This window comes from Eucalyptus grandis, chromosome 11, assembly GCF_016545825.1.
Source record: "Eucalyptus grandis isolate ANBG69807.140 chromosome 11, ASM1654582v1, whole genome shotgun sequence".
NCBI lineage: Eukaryota > Viridiplantae > Streptophyta > Magnoliopsida > Myrtales > Myrtaceae > Eucalyptus > Eucalyptus grandis.
This window is the reverse complement of record NC_052622.1, coordinates 26,716,779-26,729,326: the sequence shown is the minus strand read 5'-3', so window position 1 is coordinate 26,729,326 and position 12,548 is coordinate 26,716,779. Positions and strand designations below refer to the sequence as shown.

General features: G+C 40.1%; 1 protein-coding gene across 1 annotated transcript; it reads left to right on the top strand.

Moving 5' to 3' along the window:
• The first annotated feature begins 9,247 nt into the window (after positions 1–9,247).
• Positions 9,248–12,064, top strand: LOC104426058 (IAA-amino acid hydrolase ILR1). The gene is made up of 5 exons (XM_039304324.1): positions 9,248–9,845; positions 10,276–10,401; positions 10,511–10,825; positions 11,256–11,384; positions 11,472–12,064. The coding sequence occupies exons 1-5, from the start codon at positions 9,492–9,494 to the stop codon at positions 11,853–11,855; spliced, it is 1,308 nt and encodes a 435-aa protein (XP_039160258.1). The 5' UTR covers positions 9,248–9,491; the 3' UTR covers positions 11,856–12,064.
• The last annotated feature ends 484 nt before the right edge of the window (positions 12,065–12,548 follow it).

Genomic DNA, 12,548 nt, shown 5'->3' with positions numbered 1-12,548 from the left:
TTTCCCCTTACATTTTCATTTTACTAGCCAATCTTTTATCCTACCCTCATCAACCAAGCAATAAACATTGGCCATCTCACAAGTATCAAGCTAAACAGGTCATGCCCGACACTATCGCATCTTTTTTTCGCTGATGATTCAGTTTTCTTTCTCAAAGGCATTATGATGGAATGTCATAATCTTGCTAATATTCTAAATCAATACTGTCTGGCATCGGGACAGGTTATAAATCGGAACAAATCAGGCCTCTTTTTTAGTAAGAACTGTCCGTTGAGTTTATAGGAAAACTTAGCAGGAATATTTAGAATGCCGGTGTTACATCGGTATGGAAAATATTTAGGTATTCCTTCAGAGTGGGGCAGATCTGAAAAGGAGATGTTTGTGTGGATATTATGGCGAATCAAGTCAAAGCTTGACGGTTGGAAAGAAAGATTTTTGTCTAAAGGCGGAAAGGAGATCCTAATCAAATCTGTTGTACAGGCAATCTCTCAATATGCGATGTCTATTTTTAAGCTCCCAATATCTTTGTGTAGACTTATTATTGAACAAAAAATTTCCAAATTTTGGTGGACGAATGACTATAGTAGGGTCGGAGTGCATTGGCGGAAATGGGAGTTACTTAAAGCTAACAAGGATAGCGGAGGACTTGGTTTTCGAGATTTGATGGCGTTCAACAAAGCGATGCTTGGGAAACAGGCTTGGCGCTTACTTCAAAAACCCTGCTCCTTGTGGGGTAAAATCTTTAAGGGGTTGTATTTCAATTTAGCTAACTTCCAAACGGCGTCTAGAGGTACACGCCCTTCATGGGGATGGCAGAGTCTTCTTCTTGGCAGAGCAGCCATCCTACCTAATGTACGATGGTCGGTAGGGAATGGTAAGGAGATTAAGATTCGGGAAGATAGCTGGTTATCTACTGGACCTATAGCCGGCCCACCAGCACGAGAGGAGCCAGAGCGGGTGGCTGATCTTATTGATCCTCTCATCCTAACCTGGAAATTCCCTTTAATTCATCAGCTTTTTTATCCTCCGATTAGTACTGAAATTGTCAAAATCCATATTCGACCTACCTATACTGATGATAAGTTAGTATGGACACCTACCAAGGATGGCAATCATACAGTGAAGAGCAATTATAGATCACTGGTTAGCAATGCATCAAAAGAGAATGATCAGCAAACATCTACATCACACCAGCACCCCAAACTACTGTGGCATAAAATATGGTCTATGCAAACAGAGCCCAAGATCTGCACTTTCCTCTAGACAGTCTGTCACAATGCCCTTGCGACTAAAGCTAACTTGTTTCATCAACATATTTCCCCCACTCCTATATGCAGTCTCTATACTCAACGGATTCCGGAAACTATTGAACATCTGTTCTTTTTTTGTCCCTGGACTACGAGCGTATGGAAGCACCCTAAGATCAACATCTTTGTTTCCCCTTCTACAATACAGCGTATAGATGATTGGATCATAGCATGGGTAACAGATCAGCGGCTCGTACCTGGTTTGGAGACAATAGCACAACTCTTGTGGCAAATATGCCGTATGCGCAACAACTGGATCTTTTGCCGCCAGTTTCCAGACCCCAATCGAGCAGTAGTAGATGCCTTAGCACATAATCGACTCCATTCATCTTCTACAAAGCCTCACCACAGCATAGGTACCGATGATGGCGAAGCAAGAACTCAATGGAAACCTTCTGATCGCGACTCTCTGAAATGCAATATTGATGGCTCTTATTTCCCTGGTCAACAAGAAGGAACGATGTCGTGTATTAGTCGCAACCATCAAGGAATACTTACTGATATCTATACAGATCGCTTCCCTGCAGCTTCAGCTTTTCAATCGGAAATTCAAGCGCTCACCTTTACGCTACATCACCTGCGGCACCAAGATCTCCATACAGCAAAAATAGTGATTGAGTCTGACTGCAAGATCTTGATCGATATCGTCAACAGACAAACGAAGCCGCCATGGAAAGAACGTATGCTATTCACCGAAATCGCGGCTCTGCTTCCAGCTTACCCTAGCTTGCGATTGCAATTTTGTCGAAGGGAGGCCAATGGAGCAGCTGATTGGGCCGCAAAGGCCCATGGAAGATCTGACCTAGCCCGCAACTGGAATATTTTTACCCCTTCTCTCATATCGGATATTGTCGCTGCTGATACAATAGCTTTGGGTTGTAATTTTGCGATTACTTAAATAATATTTACCTTTCCGACCAAAAAAAAAAAATCTAGGGCCTAACTAAACTCATTTGGAAATTTCGTAAGTGGCCCAGGTTTACAGGCGCCTAAGTAATTATGATCGTAGAAATTAGAAAAGAAAGAAAGTGCAAAAATGCCTCCATTTGCTCGATCAAAGAAAGCCACAGACAAAACAACACAACGAGAATGAATATTCCCCACACAAACTTTCAGATCCAGTTCGGGCATTATCTCAAACAATTGGGGCGCGCTACTATAACGCGGGATTTTTGGGTCAATCGAAGCTCAACCCACACTGGGACTCTCGACACGCGACGAGGAAGACATCGGAAACAAAACGCGGGGCGACGCCGGCCGGAGCTCGCGGGAGCCGGACGGCCGAGAGCTCCGGCCCGGCGCACCCAAAACAGGGCAAAAGCAGGGGCGAGCTTACCTATTCAGCTTACGCCTTACGGGCGTTGCCAAGAAGGTCATCGTGTGGTTCGTTGGACGAACAGAGTAACCAAAAACCGAAAACCAAAAACCAAAAGCTAAAAACCAAAAACTGAAAAACCAAACCGAACCGAACCGAAATTTCGGTTCGGTTCGGCCCGGTTCGTATTCGGTTCGGTTTTGAAGTTATTTCTAACGGTTCGGTTCAGTTTGGTTTTTCGAAAACCGAACCGAACCGAATCGAACCGAACCGAACCGTTGACACCCCTACCTACAGGAAATTAACTCCGTCTTCCCTGGTTCTAGGATGTATATATTGTAAAGATATTTATTTAATATACAATGTATCACAACATGTTAAAAAATAACATGTTAACATGTCATTTTGTGTCTTATTGAATGTCGCGTGTTGGTGTCAATGCTACTTAGCCTATCAGCATCCTCTCCTCCCCATTTAAACATGTATGCATCTGATCATGCCACTCTACCTTGTAACAAATCTACTTTCTTCGAGTGATAAATCAAGGTAAAGACCTGTCTATAGGTAATGATCGTCCCATTTATCGCATTTACCACATCTGTTACATTTAAAAGCAACACATATAAACTAAAATGTTTATACAACTGGAAGTAAACTAGAGAGTGCATGCTGTAGTAACATTACAAGCACTGGATTTGGATAAAAATAATTGATTTATCTCAATCATCAATTAAAGGATGAGAAAGAAGTGGATTCGCCTGAAAATACTCGATTAATCTCATGTACTCACACAAGCACCTAATGCTGGGATCAATGAGTAGACATCATTGCAGACATCACATCTATCAGGTGCTGCGGCGATGCTAGAAATACCTCGAACAATAGGATGAGCAAGAAACGGGTAGACATCATCTTGCTTCGAGTCGTCGTAGAACACCTCATCGAAGCTGAGCTTCATCTCTCCTCCCTTTTTCATCCTAACAAACCATCGACGTTGAGATAACCGCAGCTTAATTCATCGAAACCAGCACGATCTCAGCCAATACGAGAGGAGAGTTCACAAAGCCTCACTCGAAAGTACAAATTCTACAACCCGATGTAATCGGCGAGAATTAACTTAATTAACCGCAACTACCGTTTCTTCCAGTACGGTAAACAGCCTCATCGGACTGAAGTTTCCAAAGTATAACTGCAGAAGTAGAAGAAAAAAAAAAAAAAAGGGCTTCGTCAAAGCACCTTGAGATTGAAGGCTTCGTCGTCGATCCGCTCGACGCAGATGGAATTGCCATGATCGTGCCTCTCTTTTGAGCTGAAAGGCCTAACTGCGCGCGGACGGTGATCTTGGCTCTATCTTCGCACTGGCACTGCCGAACAGAAGGCCAAATCGAGCCCAGGAATTCAACGAGTCCCTGCGGAAATGCAGAGGAGATTCGAAAGATTGAACGGAATAAGCGAGCGAGAAGGAGGAGGCGATTTTGTTACCGAAGAAGAGAGAATTTGAAACGTTGGAGGAGAGAGAAGATCCCCGTTTTTATGGCAATGGAAAATGGAGGAAAAGAGGAAGTACGAAGCAATTTTCAATTTTCTTTCTATTTTTTAAAGAAGTAACGAGACTTTCTTTTCTAATCAAATATTGGAAATGGAAAAAGTATTATTTTAGGCTCCATAAACAGATTAAAAATAGTTGTAAGCTATGTAGTATTGACATTGAACACACAACATGCGATATGACACGACATGACACGTCGACACGTCATTTTTTAAAAAATAAAGAATTCCGATATGTTATATAATAAATAAATATTTTTATATATACATATGATTATTTCAAAAATAAAGAGTAGAATCAACTTATTTAAATAAATTTATGATCTTTACGGTGATAAGAATTTATTTTTATTCAATATTATTCATCTTTTTTCTTGAAATCACCCTCCCCTTCCAAAAGAAAAACAAAAAAAAAAAAAAAGATAAATTATGCCAAATTGGACGGACATCCCCATTTTAATTTTTTTCTACTCTTCACGGCATCATCATTTTTATTTTTTCCCTACTCCTCCTTGAAAACCCAAACCCAAGTTGCCTACTCTTCCTCCTAGGCTCCTCTTCCTTGCACGCTACCCAATTTTTAAATTTTTTTCTACCCTTCTTTGAAAACCCAAACCCTAGCTATCTCCTCCTCCTAGGCTCCTCCTCCACGGCACCCTCGTTTTTTAATTTTATTTTTCTGCCCTTCCTTAGAAACCTAAACCGTAGTTGCCTCCTCCTTCTAGGCTCCTCCTCCTTGCATGGCGTCCCCATTCTTTATCTTTTTTTCTTCTCTTCTTCCTAAAGCAAAAAGAGCAACCTTAGAAACCCCCGAAAAACGCTGGCCTGTCCCTCCTCCTCATTGCACGATCCTCTTCCTCTCAATCTATACTCTTTCTCGGTCGCCTCATCACAGTCGTTCGTTGCCTTGCCTCTGGCCTTCCCTCCTTTGTGATCGTAGTCTTGTCTCCAACCCTCCATTGCGGCATCATACTCACAGCCCTCTCGATTGCCTCATTCTCTCTTCCTCCAACCCTCTCTTACAGTCACGGCCTCACTGTCGTGGCCTCACCACTGCGGCCTCGCCTCCACAGCCTTGCTTCCTCTCACTCGCCCTTGTCTCTACCCTCCATCGACTTCTACAACAATTCACTCTCCTTTCACGTTTGCAGACTCACTCTAGAAACCCAACCTCTTACAATTCTGTACACACGAGTCGAAGCGTATCGAGAAGAGAAATCCGACACATATTGACCACGTGTTCGAGCTTGTCCCAGCATGTCGGAGCGTGTTGGACACTCCGACATGTGTCCGACACGACACAAAAGGTTCTAGAAAGTGTCCATGCTTCATAGGTTGTAAGTACTTATGTATGTCCAAACAATTAAATAAACTCCAAAAATTCATTTAAAATTAAAACTATGGATAATGCTGAATAATAAATCAATCCCACCATACCAAATCTTTAAAAATGTAAACCCACAAACATAGATAAAGTAATTATTCATGCTCGTCACATCATCCAGTGATATTGACACGTCGCAATCAACAATTTTTTCTCTCTTTGTTTTTTAACTTATATAAAATAAAATAAAAACAATTTCATTTCATTTCAAATGTGGCGGTACCAATGAGGATAGCGATTGAAAATTTTTCTCTAAGAACCCAAATTATAAACATAGAATTTGATTTTGATGGTTGAAAATTAACTCGTTGTTCAACATTCATTATGAAAACATTTCAAGAGATTTGGGTTATCGATTTTAGCAAAGCGAAGATCCAAAAACTTATAATATTAGTTATCAATACTCAACTCATGAAACAAAATCGAATCTAATCAAACTTCAAATTAATTTTTCAAAAATATTAGATAGTCATTAAAAAGACACAAAAATATTTTAAATTATAAAAATATTTTAGCTTGTTAAACTTATAATATGTTGTGTCCTCTTAGCCAAGCACATTACTCTACTTCAAATGTTGAACCAAGACCTGTAATGTCTCCATTCTCTAAAATCCAAAACCCTAAAACCGGTACATTTATATCATATTTACTAAAAATTAATTTTTATTTTTACTATTAAAAATCCAAAACTAGAACATTTTTAATAAATGTATGTTTGTTAATTTTCATTAAATTAAATTAATAGTGTGAAAAATCACAAATTAGTATACATGTGATAAATGAAGAGTAAAATTCCAAACTAATATACCAGTCTAACTATCACATGTCATCTAACTTAGAAATTTGATGATATTAACGAATGATAAATTTATCACGGATGTATAAATTATGGATTTTTGTAGTCAAAAAATTAATTTGAAATAAATTTATCACATATGTATAAATGTTGGATTTTTCATGATATTAAATAAAATGGTTAATACCCTAAAAACCCTAAACCGGTACACTTGTGACAAATTTACCCTAAATTATTTTTTTGACCACCAAAAACCCTAAACTGGTATGTCTTTGACAAATTTACCCAAAACTGGTACACTTGTGACAAATTTACCCTATGTTAGTTTTCGTTAAATTTTAATTAAGTTAAATGACACATGACAATTGATTGGTATACTAATTTGAGATTTTATACTTCGTTTGTCATAGTTTACAATTTTTGTGATTTTTTTGTGGTATTAATCCAATTTAGCCGATGGTATAATTATCATAAATTTACCAATTTGGAGTTTTTTTATGATCGAATAAATTAGTTTGGGGTAAATTTGTCATAAATGTATAAGTTTAGGGTTTTTTATGGTTAGTAGGGGTAAATTTGTCATATGTATACCAGTTTGAGGTTTTTTATGGTAAAAAAAATAGTTTGGGGTAAATTTGTCACAGGTGTACCGGTTTAGGGTTTTTCAAGATGTTAACCCTAAATAAAAAGTTATAAACAACTTTCACTCATTTTTTTTCGCTCAATATATAATTATTACCTTTTCTAAGATAACTCTCAACCTATTAATATATTTCTCCTATGCACATATCCGTGCAGTTTCATCGTCACATCACATGTGGAGAGGGGTCCTTAATAGCTGAGTTGAATGAACGACACACGCAAGCTAGGGCCTCTACCTCACCTTGCCTAATAAACTTGTTTTAAGAAACGGCCGACAACAGCAAAACCTTCTAAAAATATGAATTGTCCGCAATGCGCAGGTCTCTTTTCTGTCTGCTCCAAAAGCGCAATTCCTCATAATATAGAACGACGTCACTCTCAATCTCTCTTTTTTGTCCGCTCTAAAAAGCCCATTCGGTTTTCACCTTTTTAAACTTCGAATCGCGTTTGAGTTTCGGAGCCATTCTTCGAAATGGGACTCGCTCGCTTGTTGCTGCTATCGCTCTCCCTCTTCCGCGTCCGCGGGTCGTACACTGCGGAGCTCAAATCTGAGGCCCAGCTCAAGTCTTTGACCCAAGGCTTGCTGGAATCGGCCAAGGACCCGGAGTTCTTCCGGTGGATGCGGGACATCAGGAGGAGGATGCATGAATTACCCTGAGCTCGGGTTCGATGAGCATCGGACAAGCCAACTCACTTGGGACAAGCTCGACTCCCTTGGGTATTGGGATCAAGTACAAGTGGCCCGTCCCTGTGATTAAATAAAGCAATTGTTTCTATTGACATGTCGCAAACAATAATGTTTTTTCCGCTTTTTTTTTTTTTAAAAAAATTTTGAAACTTGCGTGTTCTAACATAAAATAAAATAAAAACCAATTTGATTTCATTTCAAATATGGCAGTTGCAATGAGGAAAGGAATTGAATTTTTTTTTTCATTAAGAACTTGGATTATAAAAATAATTGTTGACCAATCTTGTTTTACAAGCATAGAATTTAATTTTGATCGGAGAAAATTAACTTGTCATTCGACGTTTGGTATGAGAACATTTCACAAGACTTGAGTATATCGAAGATCCAAAAACTTATGGTATTTGGACTTATTAATACTCAACTTCTGAAATCAAATTGAGTCTAATCAAGCTTCAAATTAGTTTTTTGGAAATATTTGATTGTCATAAAAAAAGAGACAAAAACATTTTTAATTATATAGACTTTTGATCTTATTAAAATTATAACAAAAGGATAACAGCCTTGCTTGATTTAACGTAGAAATGACTCTCATGATTGGAGGGCCAATTCCATCAAGGATTAACATATCTAGGCTAGTTTTTTTTTTTATTTAAAAAAGAATCTAAAAAATAGGCCCATATAGATCACCAGATCCCATGTGTATTTATTGATGAGACAAATCTCTTAAAAATATATATATATATATAACATGAAATCATTTTTCTTTAAAAAGAAAAAGCTAACAAGTTAAAATCAAACTAAGCCAAATTGTTGATTTGAAAAATCGAGTCAACTAATATAGATAAAGAATATGTGAGAAGTGGAGGATAATGTTACTATATTTGATAGAAATAGCACGGAGTAATACAGATAAGTCTTACAAAAATAAAAACCTAAAACCTAATACGATATGATGATTTGGGAAATGTGCTTCCGGGTCGGGGCAAGACCCCATTTATTTCGGGTCAAGTCGAGCATCCCGAAGACCCGACCCGACTTATTGACACCCGTAGCTCTAATTATTCCAATAACACTAGTGCAATGGTAAGAGTAATTGATGTTTTCCTCAACTATTTCGGCATCGGGATCGAAAAGAAGTGCAGTGACAGCCATCGAGACGAGAAAGGGCACTTCACTTCAAAATGCGAAACCTTTTGTGATGAGGTAGAGTGCTGACTTATCCGAGTGAATTAATAAAGGTTGAGATAGTTTTAATGTAAAAGGTAAAGAGCAAATTGGGGTAGAATGGAAAAATTAATTAAAGTGTAAATTTTGTCCCCCATAAATGCACGACAATCCCACCCAGTAGTGCTCGGATCATCCTCCAAAGATGAATTGTATAGATACTTATTTTTTATAACTCGATAACATCAGCTCTCAATATTTTTTTCCTTCCTTTCAGAGCTATCCTTGCATAAAATAATTAAAAGAAAAGCTGACGAAAAGATTTCAGTCAAACCCACGTTGGCTTATAATACTGACCGGCAACAGCAATAATTTCTCAGAACGTGAAGCGCAATTCTAGACGTCCCTCCTGTCTCTCTCCTGTCCGCTCTGGAAGCGCAATTCCTCCGATTATAGAATGACATCCTCTCAATTTCTTAACCCACTTGTCTGCTCCAAAAGGGACAAAGCAAGCCGACAAACTCCCACGCATCTTTGCTGAAACCGAAACGTCAACCTCAATTTCCCACTCTGTTTCATCGCCCACCCGGCTTTCAGTTTCTTTAACTTCGAATCGCGTTTGAGTTCCAGAGCCATTCTTCTTCCATATGGGGCTCGCTCACTTGCTGCTGTTGTCGCTCTCTCTCTTCCGCGTCTGTGGGTCGTGCGCTGCGGAGCTCAAATCCGAGCCCCAGCTCAGGCCTTTGACCCAAGACTTGCTGGAATCGGCCAAGGACCCGGAGTTCTTCCGGTGGATGCGGGACATCAGGAGGAGGATCCACGAGTACCCGGAGCTCGGGTTCGAGGAGCACCGGACGAGCCAGCTCATTAGGGACGAGCTCGATTCGCTTGGGATCAAGTACAAGTGGCCCGTCGCCAAAACTGGCGTCGTCGCTTTCATGGGGTCTGGAGAGAAGCCGGTGTTCGCTCTCAGAGCCGACATGGATGCTCTACCATTGCAGGTGATCAATCTTTAATAGCATAGAGCACTGGGATTTTTGGATTTCACGTCACATTGTTCAGAAGCCCTAGAAGTTTCTGTCAGTGTAATGGGATTTAGGTTATGCAGAAAACGGAGGTGAAGTGTTTTGTTCTTTGACAGAAATAGCGAATGCCTGTCAACTGTGGGCAAGTGCTTGAGTAAAAGTAATTAATCGGTGATGTCTGATAGTAGAAACAGGGCTATAGGTTTCGGGTTTATACGTGTGGCTAATGTGATTGATCTACCTGTAAAAATCACGGGTAAGCCTAGAGTAGAGGCGGGTATTTGCCGACGGTTAGTAATTTGAAGGAGGGTGCTTTGAAATTCCATGTGAACCATGATTAAATGCAGAGTAGTTCTTGTTTCGATTCCTTGCTATCTTTATAATGTGCATTGATGATCACATAAAGGAACTAGTGGAGTGGGAGCACAAAAGCAAGATTGATGGGAAAATGCATGCCTGCGGCCATGATACCCATGTGGCTATGCTCCTCGGGGCAGCTAAATTGCTCAAAGAGAGGGAACATACGATCAAGGTGCTTCTCATCTCACCCTTCACCATCTCAAACTTAGATGCTAAAGCGGCTGGCTTTTTTTCACCTTCAAGACAATTTACGCAATTTTATTGGGTCCTGAATTCTTAAGGGAACTGTAAAGCTTGTATTCCAGCCTGGAGAAGAAGGTTACTCGGGTGCTTATTACATGTTGCAAGATGGAGTTCTCGACGACCTTGATGGAATCCTCAGCATCCACGTCTTGCCTACTGTGCCGACAGGGTTCCTAGCTTCCAGGCCTGGCCCGATGCTTGCAGGTGCTGGGGTATTTTCGGCTACTGTTCAGGGGAAAGGCGGGCACGCAGCACTTCCACATCACAATATAGACCCCATTGTTGCAGCTTCATCTGCAATCCTCAGTCTTCAGCAAATTGTATCAAGAGAGACCGATCCTCTTGAGGGAAAGGTAGTTTCCTTCTTGTCCGTTTTATTCGTTATCCTAAGCTTCTAAGGTTGGATAGGAATATGATTATGCATGTGCATGTGATTGCAATCATACAAGAGTATGATATCTGCAGCAATTTCATATCCCTTCCAAACTTGTCATCTGAAGGTACTTTTTGTTGTTTGTTAACCATGCATTGTGCTCTCAGAATAAGGAAACAGAAGGCCTAAATCTCGTTTGAAGCTATCATTATAGAATGCTAACTTCCTCTCCATGAAATTTCTTATTCCTTTAGTGCCCAAATGTGACAGATCATTGTGTATGAACTTCCCTGGCAAAATGTGTATCTGACTAAAGGAATCTCCAGTGATGCACTATGTGTGTCTTTTCTTGTTGCATGTTATGGTCTAGCTTTAGCATCATCTTGAAATTCCGTACATTAAATGGACAGGTGGTGACGGTCGGGTACATTGAAGGAGGCCATACCGCTAATGTGATTCCTGAGTCTGTCAAATTTGCGGGAACCTTTAGAAGTTTGAGTTCCAGTGGTCTCTTATCCCTTCAGAAGAGGATAAAAGAGGTAAATCGATGAATTCATTGGCCAGTCTTTTACTTTCAAGGTGGTTGGTTTTCTTATTCTTGCAAATACTTTGTGTTACGATTACAGGTGATAGAAATGCAAGCAGCCGTTCACAGATGTAAAGCTGTGGTGGACTTCGGAGAGGATGGAGTGCCTCTTTACCCTGTGATGGCTAATGATGAAGTCCTATATGAACACACGAAAAAGGTTGGAGAGATCCTGCTCGGTGAAGGCAAAGTGCAACTTATGCCAGTGACAATGGGATCCGAGGACTTCAGCTTCTTTGCCGAGAAGACTGCTTCTTTGATTTTCGTGGTGGGGATACAGAATGAGACTCTGAAATCGCATCATGTGCTGCACTCGCCGTACTTCTTTGTCGATGAGGAGGCTTTACCCATTGGAGCGGCTCTTCATTCAGCTGTTGCGATATCGTATTTGGATGAGCACGCGGATGCCAAAAGTGTGTCCTAACTATGGCTACCCTTAAGCCTCAACCTGTGTAATATAGTTTTAAAGGGTAACCCTTAACATCTCTGGCCAGTGTATTTGACTAGAGCTTCCCTCGTTCGCTAGCCAGTCTGCAGGTTTGTTGCCGTTACAAAAGGCGCGGGATCTTCATCTCCCAATCGCCTTGAATTAACAGATATGTGTATATCAATAAGCAGTAGAGTATTGCATTCGCAAGAATCTGCAGTGGTCTTTGAATCCAGTTCATAGTAATCTTCGACAAACCCTGCTCTTGTGCATATCATGCCCATGAGTAAGCTTGAACAGAAGACGAATCCTCCTTTCCAATCTCCTCCTTCATCAAGTAAGAATCTTCGTTCTCCAACCAAGCCCATCTTAATTTCAGAGCAAACTCAAAAGATAGATTCAAGCTTTAAGTTCTGTGAGAAATTTCGTCGAAAGTCTACATTATCTGTTTATATATACGTGTGATTTTTTAAACCTAACTCTTTCTAAATTTACATTTTGATGGTTCTTTTTTCTTGGGTATGTTAATCAATCTTATTTTACATGCTCAAAGATGGTTTCATTCCAAACTCTTTTCGACAAATGTCTGTTAAACTCGTGGTTCAAAGTTCTAGCCAACATTTGGAGTTTGGATGGAGCTCGGAGATCGGATGGGTCGGTGACTTGTTTGGAGGTGCCTGGGTACGAGGA

Coding starts and splice junctions, on each gene's coding strand:
- LOC104426058 (XM_039304324.1), top strand. CDS start 9,492: ATGGGGCTCGCTCACTTGCTGCTGTTGTCGCTCTCTCTCTTCCGCGTC. Junction 10,402..10,510: donor AGAGGGAACATACGATCAAG/GTGCTTCTCATC, acceptor TGAATTCTTAAG/GGAACTGTAAAGCTTGTATT. Junction 11,385..11,471: donor TTCAGAAGAGGATAAAAGAG/GTAAATCGATGA, acceptor TTACGATTACAG/GTGATAGAAATGCAAGCAGC.